At 47.5% G+C, this 21,019-nt stretch overlaps 1 protein-coding gene across 1 annotated transcript in view; it reads right to left on the reverse strand.

Annotated features, from left to right (window-relative positions):
• The window catches only part of KSR2 (kinase suppressor of ras 2), a 427,972-nt gene that overhangs the window by 56,766 nt on the left and 350,187 nt on the right, over window positions 1-21,019 (reverse strand). The window contains exons 8-10 of the mRNA XM_037817062.1: window positions 19,823-19,888; window positions 16,230-16,356; window positions 6,710-6,878 (exon numbers count right to left, since the gene is read on the reverse strand). Coding sequence (XP_037672990.1) covers window positions 6,710-6,878; window positions 16,230-16,356; window positions 19,823-19,888 — 362 coding nt within the window. The remainder of the gene's footprint in view (window positions 1-6,709; window positions 6,879-16,229; window positions 16,357-19,822; window positions 19,889-21,019) is intronic.

Raw genomic sequence — 21,019 nt, forward strand, 5'->3', positions numbered from 1 at the left:
TGGTATATTGCATTTCCGGCAGCTTTAGCAAACTGGAATAGAGAGTTTCAAACCTTAAATCATTTGCTTTGAGAAAGCTGACTGAACTCTCCCCCAGAAGGTGGAATTAATTTATAAGGTCCTTCCTTACAGAGAGCAAGTCCTGGTGCTTGGGTCTGTGCTGTGCACCAGCAGGTGTGCAATGCAGGTTTCTTGCACTAATCGACTCCCTTTCATCATAGATAAAATAGCAGAAACCATTGCCTTAGTCCGATTCCAAAATATCCCCAAAAGGTAGAGTCCAAATGGATGCATTCTCCATTCTAGAAAATGTGGGTCCAGGTTGGGAAGCAGCTTATTCAAGGTCATGGAGCCAAGCTTTAAAAGAAAACTGGCCTCCATGATTTCAGGGACCTTATGTTAGAGAACCTAGTTTATCACTACACACAGCCATTTTGCTAGTCATCAAGGAGCCGAAATTAAAAAAAAAGAAAAACTATCCGGGGTTATTGAGAGGCTTAGCTGATCTCTTCCCTCCCTGGCTCCAACTGTGATGCGGGATTCAGTGTCTGCAGAAAGGTTCGCTGGCGGTTAGGCAGTGGAAGGAGGAGGGGCTGGGTGATGGAGACCAAGAGCTGCTTTGGTGAGCCGGAGAAGGGACAGGTGTAAAGCAATAGGACACCCAGCAAATTCCTCCATGGTACAGGGCCAAGCTCCTCCTTGGCCTTGCCATGTGTTGGAGAACAGCTTGTTCCTGGGGACTGAAGGGAGACGAGCAGTCAGAAGAGAAGGAGTCGCCGTGAGCCCTGCAGATGACGGACACTAGTGAGAAGCAGCTCCAAGGAACACAGGCTGAATGACAGTGGGCCACTCGGGGGAGCTGCATGGCACCCGGCTCTCTGGCACCAAGAGGATTTGGGACCTGGAGGCTTCAGATGACCAATGGGTCAGAAAGACAAGCAGGGAACTCGGAGGCACTTCCACTCCTGTGTGGCCACTCTCACCCCAAGACCTCTCCACGGAGCAGCCAGAGTGATCTTTCAGGAGGACAAGACACTCCCCGGCTGAAACCTGTTGATTGCATCCTGTGGCGTCCTAAAATCTAAACTCCTGCCATTGCCTACAAGGCCCCACACGGCCCCACCCTTGGAGTTCCCTGCCTCACTGGGTGCCATTTCTGCCTGGTTTCCAGGACAAGGGCCATTGGGACATTCTTTCAGTCCCTCTATTGCCCTAAAGGTTCCTCCCTGCATTGGGGCCTGTGCACCTGCTCCCTGCTCCCTGCCCGATGGCTCCTCCCCTCCTTGGGAACACGACCTTCTCAAAACTCAATCTGTTCTCTTGATGGCTCTCATAGCACTGTTTTCTCCCTTCATCAAACTTAGCACAATTTGCAATCCGATCTTGATGTCCATGTTTACTTCATTAACATCTGTCTCTCCCACCAAGCTAAGAACTCCACAAGAACAGGGACTTGGGAGGCCCCCACAAAGATGCCATGTCCTAAACCCCAGAACTTGCAAATATATGCTACCCTACATGGCAAAAGGGACTAGGCAGATGTGATTAAGTTAAGGATCTTGAGACAGGAAGATTGTCCTGGATTATCTGGTGGGCCCAACACAGTCACCAGGGTCCTGATAAGAGGAAGGTAGAAGGGTTGGAGTCAGAAAAGGAGATGTGATGTCAGAAGCAGAGGGTGGAGTGATGGGGGTGGGGGCCATGCATCAAGGAATGTGGGTAACTTCTAGAAGGTGGAAAAAAGGCGAGAGAACAAATTCTTCACTAAAGCATGCAGAAGGAACCAGCTCTGCCAATCTTTTGATTTCAGACTTCCGACCTCCAAAACTGTAAGATAATAATTTGTGCTGTTTGAAGTCACTGTGTCTGTGGACATTTGTTACAGCAGCAACAACAGCTGCAGCAGGGATGTTCCTATTGCAGTTCATACAGGGGCTGATCCAGGGGCTGATCTAGTTTGTTCACCTCCATACCAGTGCCTAGTGCTATACTTAGTTCCTGGTACAAATAGAAGCTCAATGAATATTTGTTGACACAAAAAATGGATGAATGCAGTCTGAGGGCCAAGAAGACAAATTGAAAGAAAAACTGCAGCCTGGGGCAGTGCATGAACTTCAAGTCACTCATTTATTCATTCATCAAACATTTATTTAGTGCCTTCTATAGCAGGCAATGTACTGGGCTTTGAGTGTAGAGGGGTGAATGATGCAGACATATTTCCCAGATGGAGGACAAGGACACTAAACAAGGGAGAAAATAAACACAATAACATCAAAGAGGGATGGGCACTCCGCTGAATATAAAGGAATAGGGACAGTGTGATGAGGGGATGGGTTCTGAAAGGGAGGGAACACTCCCAAGAGGCCAAGTGGCCCAGCGTAAGTGAGATCTCAGAAATCCCGCAATCTCTACCAAAGGCTGATTCCACCTCCTTTTTTCTCCCTTTGGGCCTTTAGGATTTGCCATTTCCTGGAGTGTACATGCACATGTGTGCCTAAGTGTGTTTGGGGATGTGTGCATCAAGATGGCACCAGGTGACTCCAAGGAAAGGAGATGGTATTTGAATAAAACAGTCTCAGAAACCCATGAAACAGTCCCTTACAAAGCCCCTTCACATGTCTTGCCCCAGGGATGTCACACAACCCTGCAGCATTAGCCCTATTTTACAGACAAGAAACTAAGGCCAAGCTCAAGACCACAGAACTTGGAAGGGGCAATGCTGGGATCCAAACCCAGGTCTATCTGTCCACCCAGCACTCTTGACTCCACCCTACAATGCCCCACATCCAACATGGCGCCAGGACTCAGAAGGGAAGAGCAGGGCAAGGGCAAGAACAAGTAGTCAAGCGACTAAAAGCACAATCACCAACACCGCTAAGCCTGCACACACTCCACATTTTGTTTTCTAACTAAAAACTCTTCATGGTCCTGAGGGTAATGGGTGAGCCAAACATGGCCCTTAACCCCACAGCTCCTTTTGGATAAGAATGTTCTAGTTGAATCAAGGCTGAGGACATTGTTATGCCTTAACATTAGCTTGAACAGTATTCAGAAAACTCAACCTCTGGGAGGGAACCATAGCCAAAGCCCATCTTCACGGTCAAGAGTGTAACTCCTGATCAGGTCTTTGCAGAATGAGGACAGGTACTTTGTCACCTGGGAGAATGTCACTGAAGGCTACCTATAGACAGGGGAGGAGACTGGACTTCTGGGAAGTTCTATTTTGTTTTTCATTACAGAATGACATTTTATTATTATTATTCACTTATAAAACTGATACAGTCTGGTTAAGACCAGGGCAAGCCAGGCCAAAGGGTAAAGGTTGAAACTGATTGTGTTTTAAAACTTCAACTTCCATATGAGACCAAGGGAATAGATATCTATTTGGTACAGGATCTAAATTTTCTAAACGGTATAACTCTACAGTCGATTTGTTCAAATACCACAATTGCATGGAACTTTGAATAGGAAGTGAGATACGGTAGGTTAGTACAGGCTGGAGTGAAATAGTGACACATCCCAGAGTAATTTGGGCAGATAATAAAAAATATATTTACAGCCTCCCCCTCCCCAGCCCCGAGGATCTGGGGGAAGGTGCGGATGTGTTGGACATCCTCACCTGGACTGGTGTTGATGTTGTCACAAACATTGGGACTGGCGGTTTGATGTGCTGAGCCCTCAAGCATGGGATTTGCCTTATGAAGCTCATTACCACAAAGGAGAGTCTAAACTTGCATGTAATGGTGCCTAAGAGTCTCCCCCTGAGTACCTCTTTGTTGCTCAGATGTGGCCCTCTCTCTCTCTAACTGAGCCATCTCGACAGGTGAACTCGCTGCCCTCCCCCCTACATGGGACCCGACTCCCGGGGGTGTAAATCTCCCTGGCAATGCAGAATATGATGAATGTGGACCCGGCATCGTGGTACTGAGAGTATCTTCTTGACCAAAAGGGGGATGTAAAATGAGACGAAATAGTTTCAGTGGCTGAGAGATTTCAAATGGAGTCGAGAGGTCACTCTGGTGGACATTCTTATGCACTATATAGATAACATCTCTTAGGTTTTAATGTATTGGAATAGCTAGAAGTAAATACCTGAAACTACCAAACTCCAACCCAGCAGTCTGGACTCCTGAAGACAATTATACAATAATGTAGATTACAAGGGGTGACAGTGTGGTTGTGAAGACTTTGTGGATCACACCCCCTTTAGCTAGTGTATGGATGAGTAGAAAAATGGGGATAAAAACTAAAGGACAAATGGGGTGGGATGGGGGGATGACTTGGGTGTTCTTTTTTCACTTTTATTTTTTATTCTTGTTCTGGTTCTTTCTGATGTAAGGAAAATGATCAGAGATAGATTGTGGTGATGAACGCATAACTATGTTATCATACTGTGGATAGTGGATTGTATACCATGGATGATTGTATGGTGTGTGAATGTATTTCAATAAAACTGAATTTAATAAAAAAAGAAAAAAAAAACAAACAAAAACTGATGCATGCTCTCATTATCATATACATAATAGAAATGTATAAAATAAAATCACTCTCCTCAGAAGCACCCACCATGAAGTTATTCCAGACTCTTTTGTGCGTACACAATACATATATGCATACATACAAACATACGTATATAAATATTCAGAATTATTTTATAATAAATATTATTATTCCTATTGCTCTGCAAATGACTTTTTTTCAATTTAAAATACCACGCGGTTATCTTTCCATGTCAGGATATCAACATAGAGCTACCTCATTCTTTTTAAGGATGGCAGAGTAGTTGGTTATAAAATACATTACATTCCCCTCTGGATGGGCATTTAGTTGCTTCCAATTTTCCACTGTTGCAATGAAATCCTTACACATAGATCCCTGTACCCTTGTGTGAGCATTTCTGTATATAAACTCCTAGAAGTGGTATTGCCGGCCAAAGGAATACACATTTAAAACCTTAAGAGACAGTGCCAAGTTACTCTCCAGAAAAGTTGAAACCAATCCATGCCCCCTCCACCATGGTACATGAGGATTTCATTACTGCCACAATTCTATGTCCACATCATTTAGCAGTGATGGCGAGAAGGCAAAAAGTGGTAGCAGTGGTAATTTTGTATTAAGGTGTTTATCTGATAATAGTGAAAAGAGCTCACATTTATTGAGATCTTCTTTGAGACAGGTACTTTTCTAAGATTTGCACGTGAAGTATGATGTTTAAACCTTTGACAACTCAATGAGGTAGGTGCTATAATTATCCCCATTTTACAGATGAGGAAACTGAGGCACAGAACGGTAAGTAAGTTGCCCAAAGTCATGCAGATATTAAGTGGTAGAGTTGGGGGACTAATCTAAGCAATCTGGCTTCAGATTGCTGAGCTAAGTCACCTTCTCCCTCCAAAGACCCTTTAGCCCACTCCCTAAAAGAGAGCCAGGATATTGCTATGACACAACATGGAGTAGGAAAGGATCAGTTGGCTGGGTGGGATGGAAATCCCCCATCTTGGGGACCCTGACCCAGGGAATGAAAAGAGTTAAGGGATACAGTGATCATCCCCTGGCTGGTAGAGTCTCTCATCCAAGATGCCAGCAGATTCTTTGAGGATGAAAAGAGCCATGGTGCTTTACACACAGTGCTTCTTGAAAGGGTTCTTTCCCAGCCCCTGGCCCATAAAGCAGAAGAAAGCAATTTTGGAGAAAACACTTGCTGAAGCCGGTGTTTCAGGGTGGGTCAGGCAGCTATAGGAAAGCATCCATGCCCACTTTCCCCCGAGTTTGGGGGTTCATGGGATGGCAAAGGGTCTTTTTCCCACTTACCCCTTTCCAGAGAAGTGGAAATGGACTACCTTGGAAGTGGCAGTGGGAGTTCCCAGTAGGTGGGAATTAGGCAATTCGCCTACTTAACCCAGTGGCACTCATGGAGATGAGTCAGTTGGTGACTCTCGCTGCATCCTTGGGGGCTGCCGGGTGAGTGGCCCTCACACCCAGCAGGTGCAAAAAGAGGTGGGAAAACTCTCAGGCCTGGCCCACCGGAAAGCAGAGAATGATCCCTTTCCTAGGTCTAATGACAAAGGAGGCCAAAGAGTCAAAAGATCCCACATGTGGCTTCTCCTCCATCATCTCATGGCCCAGTTCAGACTCCCCAGACAAATGGCCCAACAGTGGCCTGAAATTCGTGAGTGGGAAGAACCTTCTGGATCATTTCTTCCAACCATGCCCTTTCAGAGGTGAGAAAACTGAAGTCAGAGGTCCCATGGCAGGGACATATAAGAGCCCTGTCCTGACATCCAGAGCAAGACTGCTGGGGCAAGTGGCCCCCGGGATCCTCAGCCCATGATCCTGCTGCCCAACTTCACTTGATTTCGCTCAGAACACAACTGCCAGATCCACAGGGGATGGCCCCTGTGACTGCCCTAGACTTAGACTTAGATGCTGTCTTACCAGAGGACAGAGTCTCTAAGGGTCCCTTCACCTCTTGGAGCAGCAGTTTCCACATCTGTAAAATGGAGCTGATAACGCTTACCACATGGCTTCCCTAAAGACTGAATGAGGTGACATATGGCCATTGCCCTGCACGCGGTCAGGCTCAATCCATGGGCCTCCTTCCCCTGCTCTGATCTCGGCCTTCAAGAATGGACTTTTTCCAGCAAGGCTCTGCCATGAACCCAATCCCTCCAAAGCTGAGCCCTCCACGTGTCCCCAAGCACGGAGGTACCTGGCAGGTTGAAGTTCTTCTGCTGCCTCGTGCACTGCGGGGAAGGGTGCAGAGGAGAAGGAGGCGTGGCGCTGGGAGGGAGCGGGGGCGCTGGCGAGGAGGGCGTGGAGGACGTCGTGGATGAGGGGTTGCTGCTGGAGTCTGGCTGGTATGGGACAGGGATGTGGTCCTGCAGAAAGAAAACAGGGCAGGGAGGTAGGGGACAGGCAGGAAAGTGGAGACAAGGCAGTGAGAGTGAGCTGAGTGGGAAGAGGCCCCCTTCCCAGCACCCTCAGCAACTCTCGCCCTTTCCTCAGTCACCAGATCCTTCCAAAGTCCTGCCTTCTTCACCGCCCCCACCGGGATGCACCCAGCCGTGGGAGGAACAGTTTCGGGAGTCAAATTCCCATCCATGGTCTCGGGACCCCAGAGTGAAATGTTACCAGGTAATGAAAACCGCACTGGTGATAGCCACACTCCCTGGGCCCCTTTGATTCTGGAACATTCCACATCAAGGTGCGCAGCATGCTCTTTCCATCCTAACACCTCTCCTCCTGAGTGTTTATTAAAGAATCAACAGCCTGACAGCTCATGAGAGGGTGCAAGAGTGAGCCTTCAGCATCTTCCCTCATGTCTCGGTTGGAACCAGCATCACCTCTCCTTACTCTCCAAACCAGCTCTAAAGCAAGGACAAAGAGAGAATCCATGTGTTAATCCTCGCACTGGCCATGGTGGGCATGCAGATGGGGGCAAATGCAGTTTAGTGGGCTGAGCAGGGGCTCTCAAAAGACGTACCCAACCAGAACCTCAGCATGTGACCTCACTGGAGAAGGGTCTTTGCAGATCATTAAACTAAAGGATCTCAACATGAGATCATCCTAGAGTACGGTGGCTCTAAGTCCAATGACAGTGTCCTTACAAGAGACAGAAGAGGAAAGACACAGGCCGTGGGGAGAAGGCCATGTGCACACTGAGGCAGGCATTGCAGTGTCGTGGCTACAAGCCAAGGAACACCAAGGATGGCCAGAGGCCACCAGAAGCCGAGAGGGAGGCATGGGACGAGTTCTCCCTCAGAGCCCCCGGAAGGAAACAACTCTGCCAACACCTTGATTTCAGACTTGTGGCCTCCAGAACTGGGAGAGAATAAATGTCCATTGTTTGAAGCCACCGGGTTTGTGGTATCTTGTTACTGTGGCCAGAGGAAATGAATACAAGACGGATCTGGAGTCAGACAAACCATAGCCACAAATTCCCTGTGCATCCTGGACCAACTGCTTAACCTCTCCATTCCTCTGTCTTGCCCACTGTAAAATGGGAATAATAAGAGTACCCAATGCACAGGGTGGCCTGAGAATTAAATGAGACAGAGGCATGTGCACAGTTCCAGCAGGTGACAATTTTTCACTCTTGACTGGAGAGTCTTTTGGGTAATCCCCATTAGCATCTCTCCCATCAAAAAATACTTTTTTCATGACCCATCTTAAAATTTTCACTCTTGACTGGACTCCTCTCATCAGAATATAAACAGGCTGTCACCTGTCCCATCTTTATATATAAATTATTCTGATCCGACTTCTCCCCACCATCTGGCCATTTCTTTGTCTTCTTTGCAGCAAAATTCTTTGAAGAGCTACCAGACTTGCTGACTCCAATCTCTTCTCTCTTAAACCCACCTCAAAATGGCTTTCCTGCCCACCACTCCTCTGATACCACTCTTGGACAGGTCTTCACTATTCTCCCTAATGCTAAATCCAGCTGCCAGTTCCATCTGCAGGATCTGGACACATTTGCTCACTCTTTTCTCCTGGATCAACCTTCTTCATTTGGCCTCTGGGGCCTGTCACTTTCCTAGCTTTCTGTCTCCCTGGTCAGTCTTTCTTAGTCTCCTTTGCTAGTTTTTCCTCTTCCCTATGACCTACTACTGTTGGAATGCCGCAGGGTTCCGTTTTCGACTCACTCCCAAACTCATACACCCAACAGCCTCTACGACATCTCTTGGATGTCCAAAAAAATTCCACACTCAGCAAGTCCAAAACTCAACTTCCAGCCTTGCTCCACCAATAGCTATGCTCATTTTTGCTGACAGCAACCTCATCTTTCATGCCAAACACCTTGGCATTATCCCTGAGTCCTCTCTCTCCCATACCGTAACAAATCCATCAGAAAATCCTGTGGAATCTGAACACTTCTCACCAGCTCCACTGTTACTGCCCGGTCCAAACCCCCCTCGTGTCTCATCTGGACGACTGCAATAACCCCCTAACCGATCTCTGGGTTTCCACCCTCACCCCCTTGCAGTCTGTTCCCACAAGGCAACCAGAGGGATCCTTTTACAACATGAGTCCGATCATGTCCTCCGCTCAGCTGGTGTTGCATCTTGCTCAGAGTAAAGAACCAAGTCCTAACCATGGCCCAGGAGGCTCGAGTCTCTCTCCGTGCAACTTTGCACGGCTACCACCCATCCCTCACTCATTCCACTCCAGCCACAATGCTCCCCCCTTACTAACTGTGGTAGGCAGAATGCTCCCCTCAAAGCTGTCTATGACATAATTTCCAGAATCTATGAATATGCTACATTAATGGGCAAAAGGAACTTTTCAGATCTGATTAACATTATGGATCAAAAAATAGGAAGACTACCCTGGATTGTGTGGGTGGTCCCAGTGAAATCACATGAGCCCTTAAAAGCTGAGAGCTTTCTCTGGCTGGAGTCAGAGCGAAGTGGCAGAAGGCGAAGTCAAAGGGATCCAGGGGACAACCAGAGAGGAAGTGAATTAGGCCAAAACCATGAATGCTCTTGGAAGTGGCTTCATCCCCAGAGCACTCAGGGAAAGAACACAACCCTGCTGATACCTTGAGTTCTGCCCTGGAGACCAAACACAGGGCCCGGTTCAGCCAAGCAGAACCCAGACTTCTGAACCCCACAGCACTGTGAGATGGTAAATGGGTGTTGATTTAAGCCACTAGATGTGTGGCAATTTATTATGGCAGCAACAGAAATTGAATATCCTGATCCTCAAACATGCTGGGAACACTCCTGCCTCAGGGTTTTGCACCAGCAGCTCCTTCTGCCTAAAACTTTCTTCCTGCAGATAAATACGTGGCTCCCTTCCTCATCTCCTTCATGATGTGGTCTCTGCCCTGCCAGCTATAGTTAAAATTGCAGCCCCACCCCTGCCCAGCACTCAAGATTTCCCTTCCCCTGCCCTCCTACTCCTTTCCTAGCACTCACCATCTTCTAACACATAAAATTTACTTATTTTTTAAGTTTATTCCTTATAGTCGCTCTCCCTTGTTAGAATGCAAGTCCCACAAGGGCAGAGATCTTTGTTAGTTTTGTTCACTGCTATATCCCTGTGCCTAGAATAATGCTCAGTACAGAGAAGCCAATAACAGCACAGCCTGTGGAGCCAGAGACCTGGATTTGACTCCTGGCTCCACCACTCACTAGCTGTGTGACTTTGGGGAAGTTAGTGAGCCTCTCTGGGCCTCAGTTTCTTCATCTCTAAAAAGGCGACTATAATAGTATCTATATCATAAGGTTGCTGGGAGAGTTAAATTAGGCAGTATTTGCAGTGTGCCTAGAACAGTACCTGGCACACTGTAAGTGCCATAGAAGGGTCTGTTCAATAAATAACGAATGAACTATTTTGAGCACGGACAGCAAACATTTCATCAATAGCAGTTGCTATCCTCGCGACTATCCCCTTAACATCATCCCACCCCTCAGGGAGGCTGGAGCCAAGTCTTGCATGTTTCATCCGTATGCCCTGGCACCTCGTAGGTGTTCAGTAAATGCTCTCCCAGGAAGGAAGGGAGGCAGGGAAGAAGGAAGGAAGGGTAACTCTGTACATTTGCAGGCAGGTTCTCCTGAAAATGGGTAGATGTATGCTGACCGAAGCAAGAAAAGCATTTCAAACGTTTGGACATTTTTGCTTTCACCAGATTGCCAGGGACAAGTGAAAGAAGCAAACCTCAAAATCACGTAAAAGGGATTTCTGCCTTTCAAAGTGAGCAGAGCTAAGGCTTCCTGGGGGCTCTTTAATCTGTTCCCCCACAGGGCAGTGGTCACTTGGCCCCTGCCTTATTCAACAGACCATCGGGCTGGTTGGCTCCAGGTGCCCAAGGATGGCTTTGCGTAGTCTGGTTATTTGTCAACAGGTGTGTTTACCTGCCAAACCCCAGAGTCCACGGAGCAAACACCCACCAACACGGGAGGGCAAGGTGGGAAGGGAAATGAACTTTTTCCATTTGGATTCCAACGAATGCTCGTTCTCTGCAGGACACTAGCCCTCCCTGAGCCTGCTTTATCTCCACCCAGTCCACACTACCTCTGGGCCAGTGGCTTGGCCTCCATGAGCTTCAGTCTCCTGATCCATAAATGAGCTGAGGACACCTACCTCGTGAGTCTGCTGTGGGGCTTAAGTGAGGTCCTCTATGGACCTAATTCCATAGCATTGGGCTGGGGCACTCTGTCAGCAAATGGTAGCTTTTATGCCGATGACAACATTTTTTTGAAATTAAACTTCTAATTGTAAGATAATTATAGAGTTATATGCGGTTGTAAAATATAACCGAGAGATTCTACGTATCCTTTACGCCGTCTTCTCCAATGACATCTTGTAAAACTACTGTACCACACCACCGCCAGGATACTGACATGGATACGGCCAAGACGGAAAACCCTTCTATCCCCAAAAAGATCCCTCGTGTTGCTTTTCTATAGCCACACCCACTTCCCTTCCTCTCCCCTCCCCCCCTCCATCTTTAATCCTGGCAACCACTAATCTGTTCTTTATTTCTATAACTATATAAATGTGACATAAATGGAATTATACAGTATGTAATCTTTGGCAATTGGCTTTTATCACTCAGAATAATCCTCTGGAGATTCATCCCTCAGTTCTTGCACGCATTAAGTTGGCTCCTTTACATTGCTGAGTAGTAGTCTATGATACGGGTGGACCCCCATTTGTTTACCCATTCAGCCACTGAAGGACATCCGGGGTTATTGCCTAAAAGTTTTCTATCTTGCTAGGCTGCCATTTTCCTGGTCCTTTGACTAGAGGGAGCAGACTTTTTGGGAGGCTCTTTTTGTCTCCACCTTGTGGCATTTCTGGGTTCCTGGCCTCTTCAGGTCCAAGCCTGGAATAAATGAGGCCAAAAGATATCTCAGGGAATTCATCGCCATATTGTTCCTTGGGTCCTGGGGTCCCCAGACATTGTGCCGCCTTCTCTCCACCTTTCACAGCCTTCTTATTTTTGTTATATATAAAATGTCCAGGGTTTTTGGCTGGACTTAGCGGGAAGAATAGGGAAAAAGTACATCTACTCCATCTTCCCAGAAGCAGAAGTCCTGACGACAGCTTATTAATGTGTTAATTCATTTAATCCTGTCAAAAAACCTCCAAGATGGGTGGTTTCTCCAGGGGAAGACAGTAGGGCTCTGAGAAACTAAATAACTTGGCTGTGATCATGTAGAGAGAGAAATGTGTACCCATCCTTTGGATAACTGGCTACAGAATTTTCCCTGAAATAATGGGCCCTCCCAAATCTACCTCTGACCTACTGTGGTAAAGATAAAATTGACTTCCTGTAGAAGACAGGGGAGACCTCAGCACTTGGAAACAGATGTACTATTAGAGGCAAGGTTGAGTCCTAGTTCATTTCAGCCACCCGTCAGGCAAGACCAACTTGAAGGCAATTCTGATCCAACTTTGTGGAAGGGCATCAGGAAGCTGGCCTTCTCACGCTCTCCTAATTTATCTAACGGTAATTACATTTCCATGGCAACAGACACATTAGTCTAAGGAATATCATGTCAGTGACACATGAAGCCAAGATGAACGTGGCTGGGCTGTCATATGGATGGCCCAATGGGGCACATGAAATTTTCTAAGTACGTTCGGGACAGACCGTGTCACTGGAGGGATAAGGGAAGTGAAAGTCGGGCATCACCCATCTTCCCAAGCCTCTCCTCCTTGATCTTCCACTCACAGACTGGCAAATTTCAAGAATTTTCCATATATACTCTGCGAAAAGTTAAAAACAGACAACAAGCAAAAAAAACCATAGAGGCTTGTGCTAAAAACTGGTGTCTCCCTAGAAGGAAACAGAGTCTAGGCCATGCTCAAGTGATGGTGCATGTTTAAAATGAGAACGGGGCATTCAGTTCAGTCTGAGTCTGGGCTTACATCACCATCTCCTCTCTCACCCCTACCCCACCCCCTGCAATGTCTACCTCAGTCACGTCAAAGGACCCACAGTTCTCAAGAGTAAAACCAGGCTGTTTCACATCCTCAGGGCTTGGGACATCTATGATCTGTGATCTCTGTTTGGAATGTCTATGGTCTGCCTGGAAGGATCTTATTCATTCTTCAAAATGCAACTTCAATCTCTTCTCTGACCTCCCAGCCCCTCCAGGTAAACTGCATCGTCCACTGTTCCTCCTTCTTCCACTCCCTTCTCCTCTTGCGTTTTTCCTCCTCCTTCCTCCTCCTCCCTCTTCCTCCCCTTCCTCATTCTTCTTCTATTTTCCACCTATTTCTCCATCCTCTTCCATATTCTTCATTTTTCCTCTTTTTCTTCCTCCTCTTCCTTTTTCTTCTTCCAATTCCTTTTCTCTCCCTCTTTCTCCTCCTCCTCCATCATCAAACTACTTCCGTGCCCTGAGTATCCAGGGCTGGATGACACCCTTTACACATCACAGCACTTAATCCTCTGCACACACACTCATGTGGCAGGTACTATTATACTGCCCATTTTACAGAGGGGAAAACTAAGGCAGAGAGATAGTGATATGACCTGCCCAAGGTCACAGAGCAAGCGAAGGAGCTGAATTCCAAGTCTAGAAATCTCAATTCCAGAATGTACACTCTAACCACCAAGCTGGATGAAAAAGCAAGAGCTTTGTGAACCCGGGTGGACTGAGCTAGACAGGAGAGAAGGAGCCACAGAGCAACGAAAAGGAAATCTTCAGACCAATTTGGTTGATAAATCTATTGCACTAACCACATCATTGCCTGACAAAAAGAATCTGTGTGAAGCCAGTGAGAAGAGGAAGAGGGGAAAAAATAACCCAGCTCTGTGATAGAGCCTGTCCACCTTCATGTCAAAAGCTGCTTTCTAAATAGAGGTTAATTTACTTCTCTTATCAAATCCTCCTGCTGGCAGACAGGCAGAACAATGTCACAGTCACTTATCCATCTGACCTGCGTTTTGGTCCCATCTGACACTCAGAGGCTCATTGTAGCTGTGAAGCCAGAGAGAGTCTTCAGATGGCTCAGAGCCCCTTAGCCCTCAAGACGTCACGAAGGAAAAGACAGGTTCTAGGCAGGCACTGCCCTGGAGATGCCCCATCCAAGCCCCCTCAGCTTCTACCAGTGGGGATCCCTTCTCCCAGAGAACTATATCCTTTTGCAGATAAGAAAGGAGAAGTGGGACTGACCTGACATTTTGATTAGGAGCCCCCCAAATTTAAGCTGAAAATAAAAGTTAGCATTTCCTGGACATTTATTATGTGCCCAGGTTGATGATTTCATTGTATCCTCGCAACAACTCTCAGAGGCAGGTGCTTTTATTGCCCCCCACCTCCCCGTCGGGGTTTTTAAATATGGGAGACTCTTCTATTGAGAGGTGGGGTCTGGGTCTCCTCCCCTTGAATCTCAGCAGGCTCATGAGGCAGAAATGACACAGCTGTTATAAAAGATTATAAAAGGCTGTGTGGCTTCCACGATGTTTGCTAAAACAGACATTTGTTCTGGGAGCCCTGAGCTGCCCCATAAGACGCCTGACCCCCCAGAAGCAGCCATCCTGCGAGGAAGCCCAAGCCACGAGGCAAGTCCACACGTGGGCTCTCCTGCTGACGGTCCTTGCTGGGCCCAGCCTCTGACTCGTCCCTGTCCAGACACCTGAACTGTGAGGGACGGAGCCTCTAGATCAGGGGCCAGCAAAGTTTTTCTGTAAAGGGCTAGATGGCCAAGATTTTAGGTTTTCCATGCCATATGACCTGTCACAACTCCTCAAGACTGCTGTGGCAGTGCAAGAGCAGCTGTAGACAATACATAAATGCACGGGTGCGGCTGCGTGCCAATAAAACCTTATTCACCCAAAGAGGTGGTGGGCTGGGTTTGGCCTGTGGGCCAGAGCTTGCCAATCCCTGCAAACAGCCCCCAGCCATTCATGCCTTCAGAGACAGGCCATCACCCACAGGGCCTTGTCCCAATTCCTGACACAGAATCGGTGAGCATAAGAAAAGGACTGTTGTACGCCACTAAGTTTGAGGTGGTTGGTCGGGCAGCAGTAGGTAACCGGAACACCCCCATTTTACATACAGGTAAACTGAGGTTCATGGAGATGAAGTTACTTGCTCAGTCTTACAGTTAAAAAGTGGAGGCAGCTAATAGGGGCTGCCAGGTTTGTCTAACTCCAGGGGCCAAGCTCTCAACTGCCAGGGTGATGCCACAGGAGCCCGATGATGAACGACTCTGAAATCTAGCAGAGCGAACGGTGGGTGACAGCACAGAGGGAGAGAGCACGCGGGCTTTGGTGGGGAGGCACGGAAAGACATGGCAGAGGGAGAGACAAAATGAGGCACGGCTTGAGGGCGGCAGTGGGGAGTTTTGTGATGGTATTGTTATTATTTTTGCTCTAAAGCAATTGAAAGTCACTAGATGGCTTCTTAGCAGAGGGATGTGATTCAAATTACATTCATTAAAAGTCACTGACCCCTGAGTGAAGAATGGATTGGGAAGGGGGCAATCCTCTCTACAGTTCTAGGAAGAGATGCATGTACCAGCTCACACAGCCATCTGGGACCCAAACGCAGGTCTGTGAACAACCCCCCTCTCCTCACTTGAATCCGTACTTTATCCATCTTCAGCTAAAGCACGAAGGCAACGTGGCTCTCCAAGCCCCTGGGTGGCATGTGCTGTGGAGCTGGGAGTGTGCCTGGGATAGCTTTGATGTGGCCTGATCTCCAGATCAAACAGAAGGATGCAGAAATCACACTGGAAATTTCCAGAACACACCAGAAAGAAAGATGCACAGCGGGAGCCCCCTGCCGACCTGAGGACTGGCCAGAAGCAGACCAAACCTGGCCGTGGTTCAGAGCTCTGGATCCACACAGATTTCCATCTGCTCAATCTCCACCAGAAGCTCATGAATAGAGCCCCGTCCCTTGGTGGCTTGATTCAACAGATGTGTTGGAAAGCCCAGAACCATCTGCAAAGCTGATCCTGGCAGATGTTGAAACCTCTCCCAGAGCAAAGCAGCTGGGGTCTGGCCCACCGAGGAGCTCTGTCAGTTTCTCCCAACACCCTTTCCATGCTCCACCTCAACCCAGCCACTTATTCTCACTTCCATTCTCCCTCCATCAATTAGATCTCTGGCACACTCATCCTCATGGCCTGATCCCACCATGAGCCCCAAGCTTTCCTCAACAGCAGGCTCCCAGCTCAATCCCACATGCCGTCCTCCCTCCTGCCCTCACCTGGAGCCCTCAGCCCCAGTGTCCCTGGGCCCAGCAGAACCCCAGCCTCACCTTGTTGATCTTGTTGGTTTTGGGGAGCGTCTGACTGATGTGCAAGTCCGAGTACCGGGGAGGCTTCCGGAGAGGGTTGTTGATGTCACAGGGGACTGACTCTGTCCGGACCAACCTTGCTGGATCCGTAGGGGTGAAAACAGCCATTTGGGAATTTTAGTACAGTTTTAGCTCTGATTGGCGAGGAGAGCACAGCTCAGGCCCCGGATTTAAAAGGCCCACCCTCGGAGACTGGAAGGGAAGCCACTAAAAATGAGAGTTGTGTCACGGTGGTGGGAGAGGAGTGTTTTACGTGGTTTCCAAAGATGACTTCTGACAATTAAAAATTATAAAAATAAAACTGAAGGTTATTTTCTAACGCCATACTTGTTTTCACACTGACGTTTATGTCAGAATTGAACCTTTGAAATGTAAAAGGTTCCTGATTTCTCGGAGCCTAAGTCTGTGGACAAGCTCCCAGTGACCACCATCTAACCTTCCTGGTAGGATCAGCTTCCATTACTTTGGAGATTTTTCTGGCCTGAGCAGCCTGTGATATGTCAAAACACGTCATTTGTCCTAACAAGGCCACCCTGGATCTGTGAAAGAGAAGTTCCACTCGCCCAGCTCTCCTCTCTCCATCATCCCTGAAGACGCACAGGAAGCTGGGCACATGGCCGATGCTAAATAAATGCTTCCTGATTCCAAACCGTACCACCCAAGGCCCCTCTCCCTGCTGCCCTTCTGCTATTTCTACTACTCACGGGGACCACAGGGAGGGAGAGAAATGAGAAGCTTAAGTTCAAGAACCGATGTCTGGTATTGTAACTGGTTAGCTGTTTTTATCGCGGGGGCGGGGGGCACTGGTTGAGAAGAGAAGTTAAAGCTTTGCACTGACCCAGGGATTTAATTTCTCTGCTTAGCCTGAGTTGTCATCACCATGGAAACTGACTATATTTTCAACTTCCTACCAACGGGAGGAGAAAGCAGAAGCTGGGAGACTTCTGGAAAGTTCCGTTTGCTTTGCATTTATAGGCACCTGCTGCCTTTGAGCAAAAGGGGCACGGCAGTGAGGATGGGTGGGAGGGACCCCTTCCTCAAATGTCAGCCTCTGGGGGCTGGCTGCCTTCCAGCAGGCCCTCGTCCCTGTCTTAAAGTAGGCGTCACACTCCAATCGAACCCACCATGCAGAGGAATGCGGTGGGAGGTGATTTCCCCAAGGACACAGACCCAGGGCAGGGGCTCAAGAGCGGTAAGGATTCAGGTTTTAAAATAGCCTCACTGAGTGCATAGTTACTTACGGAACAGATGGTTCTTAATTAAGGATGTAGGATGGGAAGGGGCAAGAGAAAAGAGCTGAAGGCTTCTCCTTTACTTGCAATTTTCTCTCCTTGTGGAGATAAACAATGCAAAGATCATCAAAAACCAACTGCGCGTTGGCTTTGGGACACATCCCAGCACTTTCAGCAGCGATTTGCCTTCTTTAAGCTTCCCCTGGGTTTATTGGAAAGTAGGACCAATTCCTCTGAGCATGCACCGACCCAGGCCAGGGTGGGTGAGCAGGGAGGAGAGGGTGGGCAAGGAAGGAGGACTCAGGAAAGGATCATCGAGTGGCTGGACCTCAAAGTTGCCCTTGGTGGCTCTCAGGCCATGTCCAGTCCACGGATGGGGTATGGGAGAGGAGAGCTCATCAGTGAGAGTTTGAAATATTGTAAGAGATTGCCAACATTTAAGAATCAGGATATATCGCAAAAACACTCTATATTTGGACTTTTATAAACCAGAAGTTCCAGCAAGACAGGCTCTCTCTGTTGCTGGGGGCCCTCCTCTCTGGATGGCTTCCCAGGCTCTCTGGTTCACCACAGCCCCCACCTGGCCAGCTTCTCCCATTCAGGATGTCAGCTTGGCCCTGAGAGGAATCTGAGCTCACGCCTCCTGCTCCAGACCAGTGCTTCTCAAACTTTACGGTGCATAAGAATCACCTGCAGATACTGTGAAAATTGCAGATTTTATGACTCTTGAGGATGAATCTGGACCCAACATTATGGGACTGAGAATATCTTCTTGACCAAAAGGGGGATGCAAAATGAAATAAAGTTGCAGTGGCTGAGAGATTCCAAATGGAGTCGAGAGGTCACTCTGGTGGGCATTCTTACCCACTATATAGATAACCCTTTTTAGGTTTTAATGCATTGGAATAGCTAGATGTAAATACCTGAAACTATTAAACTGCAACCCAGTGGCCCTGACTCTTGAAGACGACTGTATAGCAATGCAGCTTACAAGGGGTGACAGTGTGATTGTGAAAGCCTTGTGGATCACACTCCCTTTATCCAGTGTATGGATGGATGAGTAGAAAAATGGGGACAAAAAAACTAAATGAAAAATAGGGTGGGGGGGATGATTTGTGTGTTCTTTTTTCACCTTTTTTTTAATTCTTATTTTCACTTTTTCTGGTACAAGGGAAATGTTCAAAAAATAGATTGGGGTTAGGAATGCACAACTATATGACGGTACTGTAATAATTGATTGTACACTTTGGATGATTGTATAGTATGTGAATATATCTTAATAAAATTGAATTATTAATAAAATGCAGATTCTGATTCAGTGGGTCTGGGGTGGGGGCAGTGGTGGCTGATGCTGCTGCTCCAAGGACCACCCCTTGGATAGCAAGGATCTAGACCAGTGTTGTCCTGTAGAACTTTCTGCAATATTGGAGACAGTCTCTATCTGCACTATCCAATATTGTAGCCACTAGCCACCTGGGGTTGGTGAGCCCTTGAAATGTGGCTGGCATGACTAACTGAATTTTATTTACTTTGAATGCATTTAAATTTAAATAGTTACACAGGGCTAGTAGCTACAGTACTGGACAGTGCAGGTTTAGGAAGTCCCCCAATGGATAGATTCTTGTGGATAATGAAGCCCAGTGATAATTAGCCCACAACGCAAAAATCAGTGGAACTATTTAGAAAGCTGGACTACAAGGCTTCCCAAAGAGGAGCTTCCTATTTAAGTCCTTGGCAGATAGAGAAAGCTTTTCCTTCTGGCTCACTGTGTTTTCGCATGGTGGAAGGCTGGTGGTAGTTTTCCCAGAGATAAATGGGAGAGCACAGATTGGCACAGACGGCTCTAGGGCCTTGGGGAATGGAACACGGATGATCCAAACCAACAAGTCTGAGCCAGACCTTCTCCCATGCCACTTCCACAGGCCAAATGATGGAGTCTGAAGAGCACAAAATGGAAAGACACTCAACCAGCACTCGTTTTGAGTGGGAAAGGGAAAGCAAGGAATCAGGAGAGAGGAGCATGGAAAATAGGAGGGGAGACAAAAATGAGAGAAAAGGAATTATGGAAGGGAAGAAGAATCTGGGGGAGGGGAGTAAAGAATCAAGGGGACCAGTACGAGGAGCTGGCAGTAGAGGGGACAAACATGGGGGATGGGTATAAATGTGAGACACATCAGGAAGAAGGGTGTCAGAGAGAAAGAAATGAGACAGCAGGTATCAGGGGTCAGGAGGTATCCAGAATCAGCCTGAGAAGGACCACTATGGGGATGGCCCGAAGGAGTTCCCCACCCACTTAGGATAGTAAGTGTTAAATACTTACCTCCTCGGTGGATGATCAGAAGGTGACAGGGCGGGGCTTCTTTGGTGCATTTGTTGTGGCACTTTAGCCTGAGAGAGAGAAAGAAAGAGAAGGGTGTATGTATGTATGGATGGATAGATGGATGGATAGATGGATGCAAGGATGGGTGGATAGATGGATAGATGGATAGATGGATAGATGGATGGATGGAAGTATGCGTGGATAGATTGATGGGTGGGGGGTAGATAGATGAATGGATGGATGGGTGGATGGGTGGATGGATGGATGAATGGATGAATGGATGGATGGATGGATGGATGGTAATGGGGAGTCCCAATGGTCCAGAAAGCTCTGGGTGCTGTGGATACAAAGATGTATGAGGTGAGATGGGGCAGCTACTGCAAAGGTGTCTCCTTGGCCCAGGAAATTAACCCTGGAGAGAAGTTCCTGCCATCCCCCTCTACACCTCACAACTCAACCCTGGGCAGTCCAACAGTGGGGGGCAACCGTTTTGTCAACAGTGTCCACATGGACTTCAGTCTGTGAAAGATTTTCCCCTGTCTGCATTTGTCATTGTTATCACAATCTGAATCTTCATCTATTGTTTACTCACAGACTCATTTGCCAGCCATTGTACTAAATGTTTTACGTATACTGTGTCGTTGGATCTTTATAACAACTTTGTAAATGGGTATTATTATTCTTCCCATTTTACAGATGGGAAAACTGAGATTAACCTACTTGCACTAGTCCTGGCAGAAAACCTGGGTTAGTGATCCTAAAGTGGCCTCTTATTTATCTTAAAGGCTTAGGCTATAGGATACAGCCAACCAGGGCTTCCAATCAGCATGACATTAGTAACAGGTATTAAATTTTAGACATTTACTATTAAACTGAAAGGCACATACACACTACGGAGAAGACAGAACTTGATATTTCCCCCTGTCCCTCTTTCCTCTTGGAATTTGACAGTTCTCCTTAACAGAATATCGGAGCACCCCAACGGATTCTACATTGATTAGCACCACCTGAGAACTTGCCAGCCCTGGCAGTGCTTGGCCCTCCCCCAGGTGTGCAGCATCAGAAATGCTGGGGCTGGGACAACCTGTGGGCTCACAGGCCCTCCAGGGGAGTCTGACGCTTGCTCAAGTTTGAGAACCACCGGGCTGGACTAGCTGACTGTTTTGAGATGCCTGTGCATGTTTCCCTGATTTTTCTTG

Source organism: Choloepus didactylus, chromosome 23 (genome assembly GCF_015220235.1).
Source record: "Choloepus didactylus isolate mChoDid1 chromosome 23, mChoDid1.pri, whole genome shotgun sequence".
Taxonomy (NCBI): domain Eukaryota; kingdom Metazoa; phylum Chordata; class Mammalia; order Pilosa; family Megalonychidae; genus Choloepus; species Choloepus didactylus.